General features: G+C 52.9%; 1 protein-coding gene across 2 annotated transcripts; it reads left to right on the top strand.

Moving 5' to 3' along the window:
- The first annotated feature begins 1,532 nt into the window (after nucleotides 1–1,532).
- On the top strand, nucleotides 1,533–16,754 carry ISYNA1 (inositol-3-phosphate synthase 1). 2 transcript variants are annotated; one of them, XM_077331889.1, is made up of 11 exons: nucleotides 1,533–1,816; nucleotides 2,347–2,465; nucleotides 6,401–6,562; nucleotides 7,554–7,683; nucleotides 8,055–8,248; nucleotides 10,983–11,132; nucleotides 11,440–11,655; nucleotides 12,831–12,995; nucleotides 13,483–13,596; nucleotides 13,771–13,988; nucleotides 16,357–16,754. In XM_077331889.1, exons 2-11 carry the CDS (start codon nucleotides 2,352–2,354, stop codon nucleotides 16,565–16,567), a joined length of 1,674 nt encoding a protein of 557 aa, XP_077188004.1. In that variant the 5' UTR covers nucleotides 1,533–1,816; nucleotides 2,347–2,351; the 3' UTR covers nucleotides 16,568–16,754. The 2 variants fall into 2 exon arrangements, with proteins under 2 accessions (XP_077188004.1, XP_077188003.1); XM_077331888.1 differs by having other exon boundaries at nucleotides 2,342–2,465.
- The last annotated feature ends 4,298 nt before the right edge of the window (nucleotides 16,755–21,052 follow it).

The raw sequence follows: 21,052 nt of genomic DNA, 5'->3' as shown, positions 1-21,052 counted from the left end.
CCTGGTCTCCATGGTGCTCAGATGGCACAGCGTGCATGCTGGTTTGGGAAAGAGCCAGGCCTTGATCTCCCCACCTCCCCCCACCGCAGAGAGGGCTAGCCTGCATTGCAGAGACTTCCAAGAATAGGGGGGAGCTTCTGTGGGGGTGGGGGGGATCAGTTTTGCTTCCGGGCCTTTGGCACCCCAGTGCCTGAGTCGTATGGACCAGCCAAGATTTTTCTTTCATCCAATCAAAATTTGCCTCTTCTCTTGGGATCCCATGGACCACTGGGGAATAGTTTGTCCTCCACAGCGGGGCACCCGCTTGGCACACAGAAGGGTCCAGGGTTCAGTTCATGCCCTTGGGGAAGCGAAGACAACTGAGAGGGGATGTGATAAGAGGAGACGACTGAGAGGGGACCTGATAACCATCTTCAAGTATTTAAAAGGCTGCCATATGGAGGATGGAGCAGAGTTGTTCTCTCTTGCCCCAGAGGGACAAATGCCCCAGAATGAATGGGATGAAATTAATTCAAAAGAAATTCCATCTAAACATCTGGAAGAAGTTCCTGACAGTTAGAGCGGTTTCTTAGTGGAACAGGCTTCTTCGGGAGGTGGTGGGTTCTCCATCTTTGGAAATTTTTAAACAGAGGCTGGACAGCCATCTGATGGAGAGACTGATTCTTTGAGGGGCTGTAGATGAGCAATTGGGATGTGAGTGTCCTGGGTAGTGCAGGGGGTTGGACTAGATGACCCATGAGGTCCCTTCCAACTCTATTAACAATTTTTTTCCCAAAGGATCCAAAATCCAGGGGAGCTGACCACACACTGGGATCATACCAGCAATCCATCTACCTTCTTTGTGGTGTGAATCCAGGGGCAAGAGATGAGCACAAATCATTTTTCATGTAGCAGAAGAGGCAGGATTCACCCCTTCGTCCTGCAGAGAGATGGCCACCCTTCTGTCACACACACACAGGATGAGGCATTTTTTCAGAAATCCAATTTGCAAATCCAGCAGCAGCCCTGTGTCCTACGATCGATCTCCTCTGCCACCTATGGAGTCTGTTGCCTCTGCCTTCCTGCACGTGGGGAGCCCAGTAGGTGGTCCCAGATGCAACATGTCCCTCTTTGAGATGGGCCAGATCTGGAGATGCATGTGAAAGGGTACTTTTTGGGTCTGCAGCTCAGACTCCTGCTGACACCCCTTGGAAGGGGGCATGGGAGCCCCATCCCACTCGGGCCCTGGACAATTCTTAGAGATGGCGGGGTGGGGTGGTGGAGTTGAGCTGAGCTGAGCTCAACAGGGCCAGGAGCCCCACCCACCTATGCTGGCAGGGGCTCATGGGAATTGTAGTCCATGGACATCTGGAGGACCACAGGTTGACTACCCCTGTTTTGGAGGACCCAAGTCCAGGGTTTCCTAACCTGTGCCTCATGCCTCTGGCTTTTCCGGGGCCAACTCCCCAGTCAGGGGTTGCCAGCCGGCTGGAGAAAGAAATCCCCTGTCCCTTTAACAATCAGGTGTTCCTTTCCCGGCAACGCCCCCAGAAGCTTCGGCGGCACACAGGCAAGGGACGTTTCCAGGGGCGCTGGGTCGCCTCCCCTCCTGCAGCTGGACCCCCGGCCGGGCAGGGCTGAAGGCGGGCGGCGTCCTCCCGCCCGGGAGGCTGGCATCGCCCGTGCGGGGGCCTGGCCGGCTGGAAGCTTCTCCGGGGGCGGAGCCTGGGGGGCGGGCCGGAGAGCCCCTTAAGCCGGCGGCGGCGGAGCGGACCGGGGCCGAGCGGAGCGCAGCGCAGCGCACCGGAGCCATCGAGCGATCCAGCGCCGTGGGGAGGTGCGAGGACGCGCGCGCGCGGCTCCGCCGGCCTTTGTCCTTGGGGCGAGGGGTGCCAACAGGCCTGGAGGGCGCTGGGAGCTTGCCGGGGGGAGGCTGGGCAGGCTCTGCGGCTCTGCCCGGGAGGGAGTTGGCACTTGGCTGCCTGCGAGGCTGGCGGGGCGAGCTTGGGACGCGGGCTCTCCCCGCGGGGGTGCTTGTCCAAGGGAGCCCCCGCTGGCCCGCTCGCTACACCCGGGCTGCCGTTCGGCCTCGGCGCCCCACCGTGCGGGGACATGGAGGAGGGTGCCCGCTGCGCCCCTGCCGGAGTCAGCCCTGCTGACTTCCAGTGAATTGTTGCTTCTGGGCGTCTGCCGCTCCGCCTGCGGAGTCTTCGACATGCTTCGCCCTGCAGCGGGGTGGGGGTGGGGTCATGCTATGGCGCCTGCCGCCACCTGTAATTGAGGGGGGGGAGCCTCTTGGCAGCTTGTCGGCTTTGCTTTCACCTGTGCTTGGTTGCCATCCTCCCCTGTCCCCCCCCCCCAGAGCAGGCACCATGGCGACAGCATTCGTGGTGGACAGCCCCGACGTCACCTACACCTCGGACTTCATTGAGGCCCACTACACCTACAGCACGGCTCAGGTGTGCCAGGAGGAGGGCACAACCAAGGTGAGGCTCTTGGGAGGGGTCAGGGACAGGTGAGGCGAGGCGAGGCGAGGGGCCAGAGTGGTGGGGTCAGAAGTCAAGCCTGGTGGCTGAACCGGGGAGGAGGGGGATCTTGGCCAAAGGTAAGGACACGGAGGGCGGGGGGGAGGGGCACGTGGAATTTGCTATCTCTAAGAGCTGATGGCAGCGAGGCCTTTGGGTGCTGATTGGCTGAAGGGCTGTGTCCAGGCTGTGGAATGTTTGCAGACATTCCAACTGTTCCAGTTGCTCAAGAAGCCAAACTGTCAAAACTGTCTCCAACTTCTGTGAGGGCAAAGGGGGTCGTTGGGCCGCCAGGGCAAGCTTCAACCTGGTGCTGGGGAGATGGCGAACTGAGCAAGGCTGGCCGAGTTCTCCTAAAAAGCGAAGCAGGGACAAAAAAAAGAATGGAAACAAGGGCTGGAGACGGGATGCGTTGGGGGCCTGCTTCTCTCGGAGGCTGGCGGTCGGGTTTATCTTTCCCGTCTTAATAATTCGTTAAGGGCTAAGTGGGCGGAGAGTGGGCGGGACCAGTCCGCAGCGCCTTCCGATTGGCCTCTCACCAGGACAGACAGCAGTTCTAGCCAATCGGGTGAGGCCACAATCTAGGCCCTCACCAGGACAGGACAGAAAGTGATGGGGAAACGGCAGGACACCATGAGTAAAGAAGGAGGCCTTCCCCTCGAGCTTAGAAGCAGGCCCCGGGTGTGCTGCTAGGCCGAGGGGAAGGCCACACCGCCGGGGGTGGGGTGGGGAGCAGGCCTTCCCACCAGTCCTAGAAACGCCGCACCTGGGGGCAATGCCGCCTCTATGTGTCTGCTGGGCGGCCACGGTGGGGAGAGGGTCTTTCAAAGCCAGTTCTCACGAACGGGCATTGGATCTTGTTTATGTGATATTTATCTAAAATTATATAGAATCATATAGTTGGAAAGGCTCCTCAAGGATTATCTAGTCCAACCCCCTGCACAATGCAGGAACTCACAACTACCTGCCCGCCCACAGTGACCCCAATTTCATGCCCAAGTGATCCCCCTACCCCCACCAAAAATCTCCAAGTCCAGCCTGGCCTGGTGGAAATTCACCTACCATCCCACAGTGGCAATTAGCAATTCCCTGGGTATGCAAGGAAGGGGCACAAGAGACAAACACTGGTACATCCCTTCCTGCCTACCTACTCACAATCTGCCTAAGTTAATAAAATCATCATTTCTGTCAGATGACTATCAAGCCTCTGCTTAAAAACTTCCAAAGGAGAACTTACCACCTCCCGAGGAAGCCTGTTCCATTGAGGAACCGCTCTAGGTGTGAGGAACTTCTTCCAGATGCTTAGCTGAAAATTCTTTTGAATTTATTTCAACCCACTGGTTCTTGTCCGATCCTTTGGGACAACAGAAAATAACTCTGCTCCATCTTCTCTAGGACAGCCCTTCAAGTATTTGAGGATGGTTATCACCTCACTTCTTAGTTACCTTCTCTCCAAGCTTAACAGACCAAGCTCCCTCAACCTTTCCTCATACAACTTGATCTCCAAACCCCTCACCATCTTTGTGGCCCTCCTCTGGACATACTCTAGTTTCTCTACATCTTTCTTCCGTTGTGGTGCCCAAAACTGAACACAGTACTACAAGTGAGGTCTTACCTGAGCGGAGTAAAGCAGTAACATCATCTGGACACTTATACTTCTTTTAATATAGCCTAAAACCCCATTTGCCTTTTTAGTCCCCGAGTCACACTGCTGACTCATGTTCAGTGTCTGGTCTACTAAGACCCCCAGTTCCTTTTCACGCGTACCACTACCAAGACAAGTCACACCCATCCTATAGCGATGCATATGATTTTTCCTACCTAAATGAAGAACATTTATCACTATTGAAATTCATTTTAGCCCAGTTTTCTAGCCTGTCAAGATCATCCTGTATCCTGATTCTGTCTTCTGGCGTGTTTGCTACCTCTACCAGTTTAGTGTCATCTGGAAAATTAATATGGACTACCTCTTTTCCTTCATCCAAATTATTTATAAATATGTTGAACAACATAGGGGATCTCAGGGGATCTCCACTCATCACCCCTCTCATCACATGATGAACCATTTACAAGCACCCTTTGAGTACGATCTGTCAACCAGTTCTCGATCCACCTAACAGTAATAGGATCTATCCCGCATTTTACCAACTTTCCAATAAGAATATAATGCGGAACGTTATTAGAAGCCTTGCTGAGATCAAGCATGTTCACAGCATTTCCCTGATCTAGCAAGGTAGTAACTTTCTCACAAAAAAGATACGGTCAGTCTGACATGAATTATTCTTGAGAAAGCCATGCTGACTCTTAGTAATTATAGCCATCCGCTCTAGCTGCTCAATTCTGACTGTTTGATGATTTGTTCTAAAATTTTGCCAGCTATAGACATCAAGCTGATGGGTCAGTAGTTACCCAGATCCTCCTTTTCTCCCTTCTTGAAGATAGGGACAACATTTGCCCGCCTCCAATTTTCTGGCACTTCACCTGTTCTCCAAGAATTGTCAAAAATAATGGGACATAGGCTCAGAAATTACACCTGCAAGTTCTTTTAGTACCCTTGGGTGCAGTTCATCTGGCCTAGAGGATTTGGTTTCGTTTTTAAAAACTAGGTGTTTATGGACTACCCCTACAGTGATCCTAGGGCACAACTCCCATCCCTCATCACATGAAATGATTTTGACCATGATTCTCCTTGCAAGAGAAGATTGAGGAAGAGGAATTGAACAGTTCAGCCCTCTTTTCATTGCCTGTTACAATGTCACTTACTGGTCCTCTCAATGGTCCCACCATGTCCCTGTTCTTTTTCTTGCTTTGAATATAACTAAAGAACCCTTTCTTGTCGTTTTTAGCATTTTTTTTGCTAATCTAAGCTCATATTGAGCTTTAGCTTTTCTAACACTCTCCCTACAAGCCTTGGTTATTTGTTTATATTCCTCCCTGGTTATAAGGTCCTCCTTCCATTTCCTAAATGAGTTTGTATTATTCAGTTATTTCGAAAACTGTGGAGCCATCCTGGTTTCTTTAGGTTCCTCCCTGTTTTCCTTCTCAAGGGAATTGCCTGCGATTGTGCCTTCAGTATTTCTCCTTTGAGAAACTCCCAACCTTTTTGGACTTCCGTCTTAAGTTTTTCTGACCATGGGATTCCAGCCAGCATAACTTTTAAGTTTGTTCAAATTTGCTCTCCTGAAGTCTAGCCTGTATGTGTGACTGCATACAGCTTTTCTCTTCCCCAAGATCATAAAGTCCAAAATCCCATGACTACTTGCAAGCAAGCCCACCCGCAGCACTAGAAGGAGCAGGGCCATTTAGTGAGGTTATGCCAGAAGAAACAATAGGGCTTCACCGATAGAGGGAGGCGGGCAAATCTCCCTGGGTAAGGAGCTCTCAAATTTGGGTGCTGTGACTGAGGAAGCCTGTTCTCAGATTGCTGCCCCTCTAGCCCTGGAGGGTGAGGGAAACTGAGGCAGGACTCCTGAAGAGGGAGGCTTAAGACTGGGTCTCCCCATGGATTGGGTCCCGCATTCATCTGGGAACTGAGGGCCCAGCAGGAGATCCAGGCACTGCAGTTCCACCCCATCCCTGGAGATTTCTGTAGATGTCGCGCTTCCACATTCGGCTGGCTTTCACGAGGACTTGGGCAACAAAGGCCAGAAATTGGGGAGTGGGGGGGAGTAGCTGAATTCTCTGTGTGTTTCTCCTCTGCCCAGAATGGCACTCTGTATAAACTCTTGTCTTGCGGCAGAAACAGCCCCCATCTGCTAAGCTCCCCTTTGGTAGTGGCGAGCCAAAGGGGCTCCAAAAGGACGCAGGTGGTGCGCTTGTTGTCTTTGTCTGAGCCGTCAGCCTTCCTCAGCTTACAGTGTCCGATGCGGGGTGGGGTGGGGGCGGATTTCCCACAGGTGAAGCCCTGCTCCACTAAACTCACCTTCCGCACAGAGAGGCATGTTCCAAAGCTGGGCGTCATGCTGGTTGGCTGGGGCGGGAACAACGGCACCACGGTGACTGCGACAGTCTTGGCCAATCGGCTGGGGCTCTCCTGGGTGACCAAGGCAGGCACTAAGGTGAGTGAGCCATTTGTCTTTCCGTTATGAGGGCTGTGTCTTCTCTCTCTGCATTCCCAGAACCATAAAAAGCAGGTAGCCGTGACTGGCTCATGCTCCCTGGAGCTCCCTGGAGCTCCCATTGCCAGGAACAGAGTCCAGAACGGCAGAAAACTCCCTCCCTCTGGGCTCCCCCCCTGCACAGTATTTTGGGAAGAGGTGAAGGGCAGAGCTTTCCTGTGATGATGGGCTGGGTGGGTGCTTGTCTTTTTCCGGGCTGCCTGGGAAATTTTATTTCAAAATTAAATTTTGATTTCAAACTCCCTCATGCCCAGATGCCTGGGTGATGGGCATAAAGGAATCAAATGAAATTATCTGTCAGGCTCCCAACTACAAATGAGTCCTTTTTTAAAAAGATCTAGGTCTGTCTAACTGCTGCAGGATGAGGCATGGGTACGTTTATTTTTATAATGATGATTTAATGTTCTTAGCTGCCTGAAGAACTTTGGAAGGCCAGTCTCAAATGCGGCTAGCCTTCAGCCGGTGGCAGTGCTGAGTTCAAGTCAGAGGAGCTCCTTTGGGCTCCTATGCCTTGTACAAAGGCTACTTTCTGGGCGTCTGCATTGCCTCACTTAGCCAGTTCAGGGGTGGGCCGGTTTACCCCCTGCCATCTTGCAAAGGGAGTGAGCTGATCTGTCCGTTCCCGACTCCATGAATTTGTGTTTGTGTGTGGCCATTGGCTTTGTTGCATGGCTGCATCTTGTTCTGTCTCCTCTGTTACATTCTCACCGTGGCCCTATCAGGTAGAGGAGTTAGAGAGCAAGAGAGGTCCAGTAAGCCATAGGCAATCCTGGGAGTCAGACACAACATTGTCAAAGGTCTCTGACAGCCTGTCCATTGGTGGGGAATGTTCTCCGCATGAGGTGGTTAGTAGAACCTCCCCCTGACCTTCCAGCTGCAGCCCACCCCTGTCTCTGCTCTGATGCCACCTCTCTCTCCTCCTGGCCCTCAGCATGCCAACTATTACGGGTCTCTCTTGCAAGCCTCCACCGTGTCCCTGGGCACTGCCCCGTCTGGAGAAGTTTACATTCCCTTCCGGGACCTCCTCCCTATGGTGCACCCCGACAACATCGTCTTTGACGGTACGTAGCTCAAGGAGGGTCACCGCTTTTGTGTGTGTGCCCACAGCACACCGTGAAGGTGGCCAGCTGGGACTGGCGAGCTAAGCAGAGAGGCTGCCGCTGAGAGCAAAAGTCTACCCGCTCTGAGTTTTGTATTTTTTTAATGTGGTTTTGGTCCAGGTACGTTCCTTCTTCTGGGGCATTTTGAAATGCAGGCTCCGTAGGCTGCCTTCAAGAGCAAGCACCAGTCTGTCTGATGCGGAGCATCAATCTCCGCATATCTTTCCATGGGGGGCACCTTGGCCTCCTGCTGGCTGATCCGGGCTTCCTGGGTGTGGCGGGAGGTCTTCCCAGTTGCTGCTTGCTTGGAGCTTGCTGTCTTCCCCCACCAGGGTGGGACATCTCTTGCATGAACCTGGCCGACGCCATGCGGAGAGCCGAAGTTCTGGATTGGTCGCTGCAGCAGGAGCTCCGGCCGTTCATGGAGGGCTTGAAGCCTCGGCCAGGCATTTACAACCCAGAATTTATTGCTGCCAACCAGGAGAAGAGAGCAGACAACATCCTGACGGGAACCAAGGCTGAGCAGGTGGGTGCCGGAGGAGCTCAGGGTGAGGAGCATTGGGACGCCTTGGGCCTGTCCGTGGCATCGGGCTGTCGGTGGCTGCCTGGATCTGCTGCTTTTCACTTAGTGGCCATCAACCAGTGGATTTTTGTCCAAAAAGCAGGTGTGGTACCACTTCTGGGCAAGTTTTTAAGGGATTCTCTGGGGTGGACTAAAAATGGGCTAAGAAGAAGAGTTGGTTCTTATCTGCCACTTTTCTCTACCCGAAGGAGTCTCAAAGCGGCTTACAATCTCCTTCCCTTTCCTCTCCCCACAACAGACACCCTGTGAGGGAGGTGAGGCTGAGAGAGCCCTGAGATTACTGAAGAAGAAGAAGAGTTGGTTCTTATATGCCACTTTTCTCTACCCGAAGGAGTCTCAAAGCGGCTTACAATCTCCTTCCCTTTCCTCTCCCCACAACAGACACCCTGTGAGGGAGGTGAGGCTGAGAGAGCCCTGAGATTACTGAAGAAGAAGAAGAGTTGGTTCTTATATGCCACTTTTCTCTCCCCGAAGGAGTCTCAAAGTGGATTCCATTCACCTTCCCTTTCCTCTCCCCACAACAGATACCCTGTGAGGGAGGGGAGGCTGAGAGAGCCCTGAGATTACTGAAGAAGAAGAAGAGTTGGTTCTTATATGCCGCTTTTCTCTCCCCGAAGGAGTCTCAAAGTGGCTTCCATACACCTTCCCTTTCCTCTCCCCACAACAGACACCCTGTGAGGTAGGTAAGGCTGAGAGAGCCCTGGTATTACTGCTCGGTCAGAACAGCTTTATCAGGGCTGTAGCCCAAGGTCACCCAGCTGGCTTCATATGGGGGAGGAGTGGGGAATCAAATCCAGTTCACCGGATTAGAAGTCCGCGCTCCTAACCACTACACCAAGCAAGTTATCAACCTCCTGGTGGCACCTGGAGATTTCCCAGAACTATGAATGTTATCCAGACAACAAATTAGTTCCCCTGGTGAAAATGTCTGCTTTGGAGGATAAATTTTGTTTGTTTGATGAAGACCCCTCTCAGACATGCCACTTACAGAAGTTAAAACACAGTAAAAACCAGTATAGTCTATATATAAAACAGATTCAGATTTAGAACTACGATTAGACATAGCAGCATCAGCTAAGGGTATTGGATTCGATGACTTATAGCCTGCCGGGTGTTCTGTACTAGGAGGATTTGGAAGCTTTGTGGTGGGAAGATAGTCGGACTTTCCCAAGTCACTGAACCCCCAAACTTTATGATGGAATGTTTCTTCTTATCTAGGCTTCCCTCCTCCAAAGGCATAGAAATGTTTTATGTCCATCTCTGTAAGGTAGAGGCCTGGTGTTGTCCTTCTGCTTCCTAAGTGGAAATTGAGGCTTTGTGCAGCTGTTTATTTCTTTTTTTTGTGTGTGTGGGGGGTGTTATAAAAAATAGTGGCATAGTTCAGGCTAAAGGCGATCCAAGTGTCTCTCATGTGCAGCTTCATTCTTTTAACTGTAGTCAAGTAATGAGTGTGACCAAGGGAGCAGGTGGGAAGAGAATGCTCCAGAAGAAAGGTAACCCAAAAGGTTGAGAGAAACCAAATTATTATTATTATTACTAGCAAGAAAGCCCATTGCAACTAGGAATACAATGGGTGCTAGGCCCCAGGGGACACCGGGAGGTGCAAATCTCTCTCTCTCTGTCTCTCTTTCCCTCTTGCGTGTGTCTTGGTGTGACTCACAGCAGGAGGCATAGCAGGTAATTAGGACTTGTTCTTAGGAGGGAAACAGGGCCGGTGTGCAGTTTGGAGCGGCTCTCTGTCTCTCCCTCTGTCACAGCAGGGGCGGCTCTCTCTGTGTCTCTCCCTCCATGGCAGCAGGAGCCATAGCAGGTAATAACCTTGTACTTAGTGTGTACTTAGGAGGGAAGCAGGGCTGGTCAGCAGCTAGGGCAGCTCTCTGTATCTTTCTCTGTCTCCCTCGCAGCAGGAGCGATAGGAGGGAATGAGGGCTCGTGTTCAGTCTGGCAGGGCTCTGTGTGTCTCTATCTCTGGCGTGGCTGAGAGGAACGTGGCTCGCGTCCAGGGAGGGAGGATGGGAGCTGTCGGGGCAGGGCCAATCAGAACTCATGCCCTATTCCAACTTGGACAGCCGGACATGTTCCACCCACAGGCTGTTTCACAAATATGTAGAGGAACCATGGATGGATAAAGATAAGTATGCAGTGCCAATGTACAAAAATATTTTAAATTATGATACATTCAAAGGTGCTAAAATAGCTTTTAAAAACCAGGTATGGTTCAGCATATATAGACAAATGTCCAAACATGTAAAAACAGGTTAAGAAGGTACAAATTATGTCCATGTAGAAGAACCAAACATGTTTAATCCAATAGCCTTCCTCAGGGATCAAATGCAAAATGAGCATTCCATAAATTATACAACAATGCATACTATATAACTCATTATGTATAGGATGGGCCTAAAACTCAGCATATGCAGCCTGGATCTTGCTCACACTGAGATGTCCGCCTGTGGAGTAAGTGGCCATCTGTATTCTTAAGGGCCAAGGTGGGCATTTCCTCCAGTTGTGTGATGTTTCATGCCCCCATGGCTCTGGCTTAGGCCTAGTCGGCAGTGCTCAGAGGTCCAACAGGGAGTGCTCAGGCACAGAAGAAGAAGTGTCTGGTCCCAGGCTGTCTGGTAAAGCATGGTCTGTGGCACCTAAAACTTTGAACTCACCCCTTCCAACACCACAGATGGCTCAGATCCGCCACGACATTCGGGACTTCAAGAACTCCAGCGGGGTAGACGAGGTGATCGTCCTCTGGACAGCCAACACGGAGCGGTTTTGCGATGTGCAGCCCGGCCTCAATGACACAGCTGCCCACCTGCTGAAGGCCATCGAGGTGAGGCACCTGCTGGCCTTTTGTGTTTGCTGCTGGGATTCCATTCTAGCTTCAGCATTGGGGGCCTGATCAAAACGGGTTCTGGCCCTGAGTGGTGCGGTTTTTGCCTGAGGCACTCCCATTGAAGAAGAGTGCTCTGCAAAACGGGGCTCAGGCCCACCTGTCCTAGACTGGAAACTGCCTGGCGCTTTAGCCGAGACTGCAAGGGCACTCTTGTCAAAGTCCATGTGGATGGCCTCCTGCCCTGGGATCGGGGAAGGGCTGGCTGCCACTGAAGGTGTTATGATTCTCCCCCCTTCCCCTGCAGTGTGGCCTGGAGGTTTCGCCTTCTACCCTGTATGCTGTGGCCAGCCTCCTGGAGGGCTGCGCCTTCATCAATGGCTCCCCGCAGAACACCTTTGTGCCTGGGGCTGTGGAGCTGGCCATCCAGAGAGGGGTCTTCATTGCAGGGGATGACTTCAAGTCTGGCCAGACGAAGCTCAAGTCCGTCCTGGTGGATTTCCTGATCAGCTCAGGGCTTAAGGCATGTGAGGCTTGGTGGGTTGGGCCGTTGGGTACATGGACAATGCCCTCCTCTACGAACGCCAAGCAGGTTGGGTGAGCGCTGGTGTATTGCCTCTTGAGTCACAAGAAAATAAAGGGCCACCCCAGTCAGCGGAGACAAGAGATGAGGCCAAGGCTGAAGGCGCAAAATCAGGCAAAAATGATTTTATTACACAACTGAATTTCAAAAAAATTTCCCTGCGCATTTTGCAAACAGGCTTTTATCAGGGGAATCTGCTCATCTTGCAATAATTCTTCAGAAAGTTAGAAATCAGGGCCATTCCGCACAGCGTTAATGTTGCTGAAGTGTTACCATTGTGTAATGCTATTTATTTTTCATTATTCACGACGTCGTACATAATCTGCAACACTCCTGCAACACTCCCTCAAAAATCGCTTCGATGTAGCGATTTTCGGAGAATCCACAAAAGTGGACTCTTGAGAACAACCTGCAACACATCCAAAAAGACATGTGCATTCTCAGTATAGTGGAAGCAAGTATGTCCCTCCCTAATCTCTCGCACCTGAGCTTCCGGCATTTCGATCAACATTTTTTCCCCTTAAAAAGCGTGTAAACGAATAAGCGCCAGCTCCTAAGCCAGCGAAAAAGGTCTTTCTGATACATCGAATGAATGAATATACGTTGCTACTGTTTTCCTGTTTTTTTTAAACGTTTTTAAAGGGAAGCACGAACACAACAGTTAATTGGCTGGTCTGTTTGATTGATGGCCAGGAGCGGGAGGAAGCGCGGAAAAATATCGCCTCCTTTGTTGCGATTTTGGCAAGACCGGAAACATGCGCGTTACAAGAACAGCGCTAGTGGGAGAGCCTTTTTTTCGATTGGACCGGTTGTGTGCGTTACCGAGACCTGCTGCTTTTGCTTGCAGTGCCTTTCAATAGTGCTCAGATTTAGCGACATTGCCTGTTGTGCGGAATGGCCCTCAGTTGATACTCTTTTACTCTCCTTGAAGAAGAACAAAATCTAGTAGCCCCAGAGAGCCCCCTCCTCCGTGAATCCATCTGATCCCCTTGTAAAGCCATGTAAGAGGGCAGGCAGGCAGGCAAACGGGAGTTGGGCCTTACAGGGCAGCTTTCTTAAGGTCTCAGAATGTGGCCTGGGGGTTCTCTTTCCTTTAACCACTTTTTCCCCTGCAGCCCGTCTCCATCGTCAGCTACAACCACCTGGGCAACAATGATGGCTACAACCTCTCAGCGCCAGCCCAGTTCCGTTCCAAGGAGGTCTCCAAGAGCAGCGTGGTTGACGACCTGGTGCAGTCCAACCCTGTCCTCTATGGGCCGGGGGAGCAGCCAGACCATTGTGTGCGTTGCTGTCAGGCTCTGGAGCAGGGCGGAGGGCGGAGGGCAGGCCTCCTCTGCAGGGGACCTGACTATCTCCGGAAAGACGGGATCTGGGAGAAATGGCTGCCCTGGAGGGTGGAGTCTCTGGTGTACGACAGAGCAGGAGCGGCCAAACTGTGGCTCTCCAGATACCCAAGGACTGCAATTCCCACGAGCCCCTGCTAGCACCATGCTAGCAGGCGCTCATGGGAATTGTAGTTCACCAACACCCCTGGTCTAGGAGAAACTGAAGTCTCCTAGCGCAGGGGTGGTCAACCTGTGGTCCTCCAGATGTTCATGGACTACAATTCCCATGAGCCCCTGCCAGCTGGCAGGGGCTCATGGGAATTGTAGTCCATGAAAATCTGGAGGACCACAGGTTGACTACCCCTGTCCTAGCATCCACCCCAAATAGCCAGGAGTGTTCCAGTTGGAGTGAACCTGTGCCTCACAGCCTCTCCCCTCCCAGGTGGTCATCAAGTATGTGCCCTGCGTGGGCGACAGCAAGCGGGCCCTGGACGAGTACACGTCGGAGATCGCCTTGGGGGGCACCAACACCATTGTGATACACAACACTTGTGAGGTGAAGAACCATGTAGTGCCCGGGGGATGGGCAGGGAGAGGGTGGAGATGTGGTTGGTCCTCCCCGCCCCCCCAGTCCTTGTGCTGAGCCGGGGCAGGCAAGAGCAGATGTTTGGGGCAGTGGCCAACTAGGTCCCTTCCAATTCTTGGCTACATCTCCCCTTCCCCTCCACAGGACTCCCTCCTGGCCGCACCCATCATCTTGGACCTGGTGATCCTCACCGAGCTCTGCCAGCGGATCCGTGTGGGCATCGAGGGTGAGACAGAACTGCAGCCCCTCCACAGCGTCCTGTCTCTGCTCAGCTTCCTCTGCAAGGCCCCCCTGGTGCCCCATGGCACCCCTGTGGTAAACGCCCTCTTCCGCCAGCGGGCCGCCATAGAGAACTTCTTCAGGTAAGGGCAACGGTCACTGTGGAGCCTTAGGTGTAGCCCCTGTCTCCATCTGGGACCAGGACAAGGAGGGAAGCGCAGGCCCCACTCTAACCCATTTTCACCCAGACAAAGAGGATGGGCAACAAAGAGAACTTGTGCCCCCCTCCCAGAGAATGGAGCCCCCGTTCCAGTTTCGGTGCATCACAGAAGTCGGAGCCTTCACAAAACACCCACTTCCTGCCACCTGTCCCAGAGCTAAAGACTCTGTGTGGGTGAAATTGGTATGAAGGACCACTGTCCTGAAAACACGGGCTAACATAGATGGGATATATGACAAGTTCAGTACTAGAAAGCACCCGTGTAGGAAATACAGTGTGGACTTTGCGACTTACGGCAATCCTGTTCCAAGTATGTCTTCTCCAGTACAGCTTATAGAATGCAAACTAATACAAACAATGGTATTCATTATTCTGTAATAATACATGCACTAGCGAGAAAGACCACTGCAGTCCTAAATGGAGCGGGCGCTAGCGGGAGAAAGATTGGGGGGGAGGCAGCTCTGTAGAGGCGCGGAGTGGCCTCACCTTGCCGCGGCAACCTTCCCCTTCCAAGGCGGTGGGGTGAGCGCACATTGCCAGTGGGGGTAGCGGGCCCAGGGCTGGCTGTCACTGCCTCGTCCCCAACCTGCAAGAGCTCTCAGGGCCGTCTGCCGCTGTCAACTCCTCTGGCCCGCCACCACCACAGGCTCCTCTCTGTCCTGCGTGCCTGTAGTGGCTCCTCCATGCTGCCGCTGGCATGTCTTCTCAGGCCTCCTCCTCACTGGCGGGATTGCCGCCAGGCCCTGCAGGCTGCCGCTGTCACCTGGGTGGAGCAGCAGGGTGCCACAGGTGCGCAGAGAGGTTTATGTGGGGCAGAGACTGGCAGCTGGCTAGGCTAGGGAGGGGCACCCTGATTGGCCCAGAAACCTGCTCCCAGGGCCCTGGACATGCTCCACCCTCTGGCCCTTTGTCCGATTATTATAGGGCCACTAATGGTTACAGACGACACCTCATCAGGGTGATTACATTTACAAAGTGCACGTCGAAATGAAAACACATATCCTTGAGAACAAATTGCTGACTCACCATAGGACATACAGGAGTCAAAGACAATCTTAAAACATCTCCCCTGTTTTCTGTGACCTCACTTGGCAACAGCCCTGTGGCTAAAGGATCAGTCACATGTTGCTGTTTTAAACTCCTGTCGTTGGACTGAATGTCACATTAACCTGGTGCGTTTAAAGAGAGAACTTAATTGTTAGGTCGGCCCACTCTAGAAAACAAGGTCAGTCTCATTCTGAATTCAGGCCTTGAAAGGACAACATGTGTTAATCCGTCTATGAAATACGCTTCATGCCACAGTAACCAGTTTGACAGAACACTGTGGGCTATTTGGAGGGACCCTTGGAGAAGCATTAAGAATGGTCTGTGCAGGTGGGGGCATTGCCCTCTCCCTCTCCCGCCCCCACTCCTTCCAGCGGGTGAAAACCATTCACATGTGCGCTTGGGTGTCGTTTGCTGAAGGAGCATGTCTGAGCAAGGTGGGTGTTTTTTTGCATCTTGCTCCCTGCCCCACGAAACCCATTGGGCCTCTCAGCAGAGCTGCTCCAAAGGGGGGGGGGCACTGTGGACCATCCTGACTCATCTGAGTGCCTTTATGGGGATGCCTGGCTTACTGCCTGCATTCTGCTGATCTTTAGCTGGGAACTCTCTGTGGAGCTGCTTTCGCTTAGTGGCCACTGTGGATTGCAGCTGCTTCACGGTTTAATCCCATTCTTCGGTTCGTCCATCCTAGAAGTGAGGGGGTATCCGAGTCTTCTAAGGAAGCTGGGCCCTGCTGATTGGATCGGCAAGAGAGGTTCTCTCTGAACCATGTTGCCCTGATGCTTCCTGTCGCTGTGGAGGCCTCTTTCATCTTGTGGGGAGAACCTGGCCTGGTTCTCACCTGCAGGCCCAGGTGTCAGTGGGACCAGCTAGAGCTGAGTGGCTCTTCTGCCACTTGGACATCTTTGTTTAGGTGCTCTTCGGAATGTCTTGGGTTCAATCCCAGGCAGCATCTCCAGGTAAAAAAACACTGGGCGGGAGGTGATGGGAAAGACCTTTGCCTGACACCCTGGATAGACGCTGCCTGCCAGAGCAGACAAGACTGACTGACTGACGGCCAGTCATGGGTCTGATGCAGTCGAACGTCGCTGTGTTCATGCAGCCCCTCCCCTCCTCCCAGCCCAGCTTTCTTCCCTGCTCTCCCTGCTTCCTGCCTGGGCTGTTTTGGTGTTTGTGTCCCTGGGCCAGGATTCCCTCTGCAGGGAGGGTCTTCACTGACTCCCCCCTCCCTTTCTGTCTTGCCCTAGGGCTTGCGTGGGCCTCCCGCCCCAGCACCACATGCTCCTGGAATACAAGACCCAGCAACCGTGGGGCTGTGCCAAGCTCCCCGGCTCCCCTTCCACACCTGAGTGGCCTGCCCCGCTCCAGAAGAAAGCCTCCCACGTGAACAGCTTCTTGTGCCCCCCAGAAAACAACGGGTCTGTCCTGCCCGGGCTGGGTGCAGGCCACGCTCGCTGATGGGACTTTCCCTTTTCTCCGTGTCTGTCCTTTCTCTTTTTTTGTACTCAGTAGGTTTAGGAAAGGAAGGAGTAACCGTGCATTATGGAAGGTGGACTGAATAACTTTCCCCTCCCCTTTTGAGTGGCATTTGTTTCAAAAGCTGTGAATGTTCAAGTCTGAAATAATAAAGGTTTGGAGAGAAGAACTGGGGGAGGGGGGAGTTGTGTCATTCATGGTTGGGTTTTCATTTTACATTCGGGAGGGAAGCAGAAGCTTCGGCACAGCTGCTTGATGGCTGGCAACTCAACAGGTGAAGCTGTGAGGCTTGCAGTGTCCTGTGCATGTGGGGGAAGAAGGCAGCAGTGAGTGCTGGGTGCGGAAGATGGGGGCAGATGCTGTTGGCTTGTCCTGCGGCTGAAAGAGGAGGATTTCTGATGGAGCTGGAAGCCCTGAAATTGTGAGGAGGGGGAGAGTTCCAGGGGGCGGGTTGCTCACAGCATCACCTACCTGGCCCCCAGTTGTTGCTGCTGCTGTAGGGCTGGGGTGTTCCCATAATGGTCTGGTTACATTTTTCAACTGTCTTCTGCAAATAGGCACTCCCTTGTTCCCCTCCTGCTCCCTTTGCTTTCCCCTTCCTTCTGGCTTCGGCTTTAGGGAAATCCGGCAGTGATCTAGCCAGTGGCACATGAATAACCTCACAGTTGCAGCTGGAGCTTCTGGGGAAGCCTGAAAACTTTGCCTCATGTTGACCTTGTTCGTCTGACCCAACATCCCCCCCCCCCCTCCAAGCTTCATCCCCCTTTTTCGTTGTTCTGCAAATGGTTCGAGGCCAACAGATTATCTGGGGAATTGTTGTGCTGCCAGGCCAAGAGAGGCTTGTTCCAGGCACAATAAAATATTTTAAATCAATGGAGAATGGGTCAGGGGCATATAAAACCTTTCAGCACCCATGAGGCGCCAGCCCCATATTTTAGGAGAACAAGGAAGAGAGCCAGTTTGGTGTAGTGGTTAGGAGTGCGGACTTCTAATTTGGCATGCCAGGTTCGATTCTGCACTCCGCCACATGCAACCAGCTGGGTGACCTTGGGCTCACCACGGCACTGATAAAACTGTTCTGACCGGGCAGTGATATCAGGGCTCTCTCAGCCTCACCCACCCCACAGGGTGTCTGTTGTGGGGAGAGGAAAGGGAAGGTGACTGTAAGCCACTTTGAGCCTCCTTTGGGTAGGGAAAAGTGGCATATAAGAACCAACTCTTCTTCGTCTTCGTCTTCGTCTTCGTCTTCGTCTTCGTCTTCGTCTTCGTCTTCTTCTTCTTCTTCTTCTTCTTCTTCTTCTTCTTCTTCTTCTTCTTCTTCTTCTTCTTCTTCTTCTTACGTCATTGGGTGTGTGGTGGACAGGCAATTCCCACCCTGCAAGGGCTCCTACCAGCAAAGCCTGGAGGACACAGAAGTGGTGAGCTGTAGGCTTCCTGCCTGGGCTGGAAGTGAATGGCCAGGGGATGGAGGGGTAGGGTTGTCAGACCTAGGCTGGGGAACTCCTGGAGATTTGGGGCTGGGGCTGGGGCTGGGGGGGCACAGACCTCAGCGGGGTACAAAACCATGTTCTCCGGGGCGCTGTAGATGGGAGATACTGTAATCCGGGATTCCCGGGCCTCACCTGGAGGCTTGCATCCCTACAGGGAGGCTATTCCACAGACGCAAGGTGCCTTTTGACTCAACTTGCAGCGGTTATAGACCAGCAGGGTTACATGCAGCTAGCACAGAGCACAGACCCAATATGGCCTCTGAATTCTGGCCCAGGCTAAACTACCCCCAGTGTAAGCCATTCCCCATGCCAAGCTCAGGAGGGGGCCAGAGGAAAGGCACTCAGAGGGCCCCTGAAGGAGAGGAACGCCAGCTTGGTCCTTTTCTCTGTATCCAGTTTTAAAAAGCCTCCAGAGCCAGAAGTGATGTGGTCTCAGATTGTTGGTGCGACCAGTTGCGTTCTGTGCCGTTCTTGGCACCCAGCTGCAGGGAGCGCCCGCAGGTTTCCACAAAGCTGCAGTTGGAGGGGGTTGGGCATCCCTTCCCCCCACCTTTCTGCACCACAGTCTCCGCACCGTCTGGAGTGCCCCCAAACCAAGAATGGCTCTGGCTCTGGTTCACGCAACATGTCTGGAAGTCCTTGGACAGGACAAGAAGTCTTGCCAATCTTCTGGGTAGACTGCCTCTCCTTGGGGAAGCTCCATACTCTGCTTTCACAAACAGTGTCGCCAGACAAGCCAAAAAGGCCTGTGGAGTCCTGCTATCCTCCTCTAACATGGCCAAGTCAGTGTGGTGGCCACAAGCAGTCATGCACACAGCCTTCCCCTGCTGCTTGGCCTCAGGAGGCCTCAGTCTTCAACGATAGACTGCTACTGTGTGCGGGAGCTCCACAGAACCATTGGCAGCCCCCATACTGCCATTTTTGGACCCGCCTAATGGTATCTGGACCAAGCCAGACACAGAGGACCACTCTGTTCCACACAGGACCTTGTGGGACATTTTTAAATGTTAATGAATCCCATAGGGAGAGAGGCATTTCCCCCAGGGGGAAATCATCCCCTCCCATCTAGCTCTTGGTATGAAGTGGAGGAGGCAGGAGGGATAGGAGGGGGTTGAAAGACAGGTCTGTTGAAAGACATGGTGGTCTCAATGAGGCCTGGAGTTCCTTGTGGAGAGAAACATCAGTTTTTTATTAGATCTCATCCGAGAACTAGAGAGCCACAGCCCACCACCCAAGCTTCTAGACCAGGGGTAGTCAAACTGTGGCCCTCCAGATGTCCATGGACTACAATTCCCAGAAGCCCCTGCCAGCATTCGCTGGCAGGGGCTTCTGGGAATTGTAGTCCATGGACATCCAGAGGGCCGCAGTTTGACTACCCCTGTTCTAGACCATCCCGGGGTCCCACCACAGCCTGTGATTGGCTCTGTGCAAGTCCCCAGGTTTAAACTAACTGGATCGTCCCACCCATCCCGTGGCAGGACAGGTCCGGTGCGGTAAAGGTCCTCACTGCTTGAATTGGGGTTCCCACTCCTCTGCCTATACAACAGGTCCATCTGGGACAACCAAAAACCCCGCAGTACTTACTGAAATGCCAAACAAGGCCCTCCACCCCAGCCCACCCCAGATAAAGGTAAAGGTATCCCCTGTGCAAGCACCGGGTCATGTCTGACCCTTGGGGTGACGCCCTCCAGCGTTTTCATGGCAGACTCAATACGGGGTGGTTTGCCAGTGCCTTCCCCAGTCATTACCGTTTACCCCCCAGCAAGCAAGCTGGGTACTCATTTGACCGACCTCGGAAGGATGGAAGGCTGAGTCGACCTTGAGCTGGCTGTTGGGATTGAACTCCCAGCCTCATGGGCAGAGCTTTCAGATGGCTGCCTTACCACTCTGCGCCACAAGAGGCTCATCACCCCAGATACACCATATTAAAACGGGGAATGCCTTACACTGGCACACATTATAATTATGTCCAGAAATTTTAAAAAAATTGGGGGGAATAGAATGCTTTTAGGGGGTCACTTACATTTGGGCTCGTCTTCCTGTCCAGTAAGCACTACCCGGAGCGGATAAATGGAATTCCCTGCCACAAGATGGGTGAGTTTTTACAGGGATGGCTTTAGGTGGAATCACAGTGGATAGGGTCTGTTATTCACCATGATGATGGTGAAATGAAACCTCCAGGTTCAGAGGCAGCCTACCTCTGGTTGTTGAGGCGGGGAGGGCACAGAAAGGCCTTCATGCCCCGCTTGTAGACTTCCCTTGTGGAAACTGGCTTGCAGTTTTAGGGCTCGCCTGCAGATGGCACACCAAAACCACTGAGACATGGGGAAGGCTAGTTGAGTCTCCAACCTTGAATAGCTACTGGAGTCTAGCGGCCCAAGAAGTGGGGGACAGTGAGCTGGGACAAAAATTAACTTCCAATCTCCCCCTTTCCCCCCCCCACCAAAATTCCATCTCTTTATTTGGCTCCCTTCATGCTCCCAAAACACCAGTTGCAAGATGTCTTTTGCAAGCGCTGGGCTGCACACAACGTTCTTTGCAAGGATGGCCCACCAAGGACATCGGAAGAGGCCAACTGCTCAGGTCCGGATTTAAATGATGGGGGGGGGGGGGATGGCTAGGCTATTCCATTGGTGAGGGTCACCCAATCCCCACCCACCCTAACAACTAAAGGAAAATGGAAGAGTCAAAAGTGTTGTGACGGAACAGGCCACCTCCCCGGCTGATGCAAGCCTGTGGGCCCTGTTCCAGCCTTCCACCCCCTTCCCAGGGTGGGGCCCACCTCTCCTGCATCTCTGCCGCCACTCACTGACTGGAGAAACCCTTCCAGAGGGACAGTGAGCCCCTCGACTAGATTCCTGATGTCTTGAGGTTAAAACATTGCATCTTTGCGTCCCACCTGGAGAGTTGGAAACCATCCAATTTTGCTTAATTTTCCTCCCCTCCCCCTCAACCATGTGCTAGGATGACCCAAATG

This window comes from Paroedura picta, chromosome 4, assembly GCF_049243985.1.
Source record: "Paroedura picta isolate Pp20150507F chromosome 4, Ppicta_v3.0, whole genome shotgun sequence".
NCBI classification, from domain to species: Eukaryota; Metazoa; Chordata; class Lepidosauria; order Squamata; family Gekkonidae; genus Paroedura; species Paroedura picta.
This window is presented reverse-complemented; position numbering and strand designations above follow the sequence as displayed.

Excerpts from the sequence above, each read along its gene's own strand:
- ISYNA1 (XM_077331889.1), top strand. The coding sequence starts at position 2,352 with ATGGCGACAGCATTCGTGGTGGACAGCCCCGACGTCACCTACACCTCG. Across the intron at positions 2,466-6,400 it reads AGGAGGAGGGCACAACCAAG|GTGAAGCCCTGCTCCACTAA; the intron begins GTGAGGCTCTTG and ends GATTTCCCACAG. Across the intron at positions 6,563-7,553 it reads TGACCAAGGCAGGCACTAAG|CATGCCAACTATTACGGGTC; the intron begins GTGAGTGAGCCA and ends CCTGGCCCTCAG.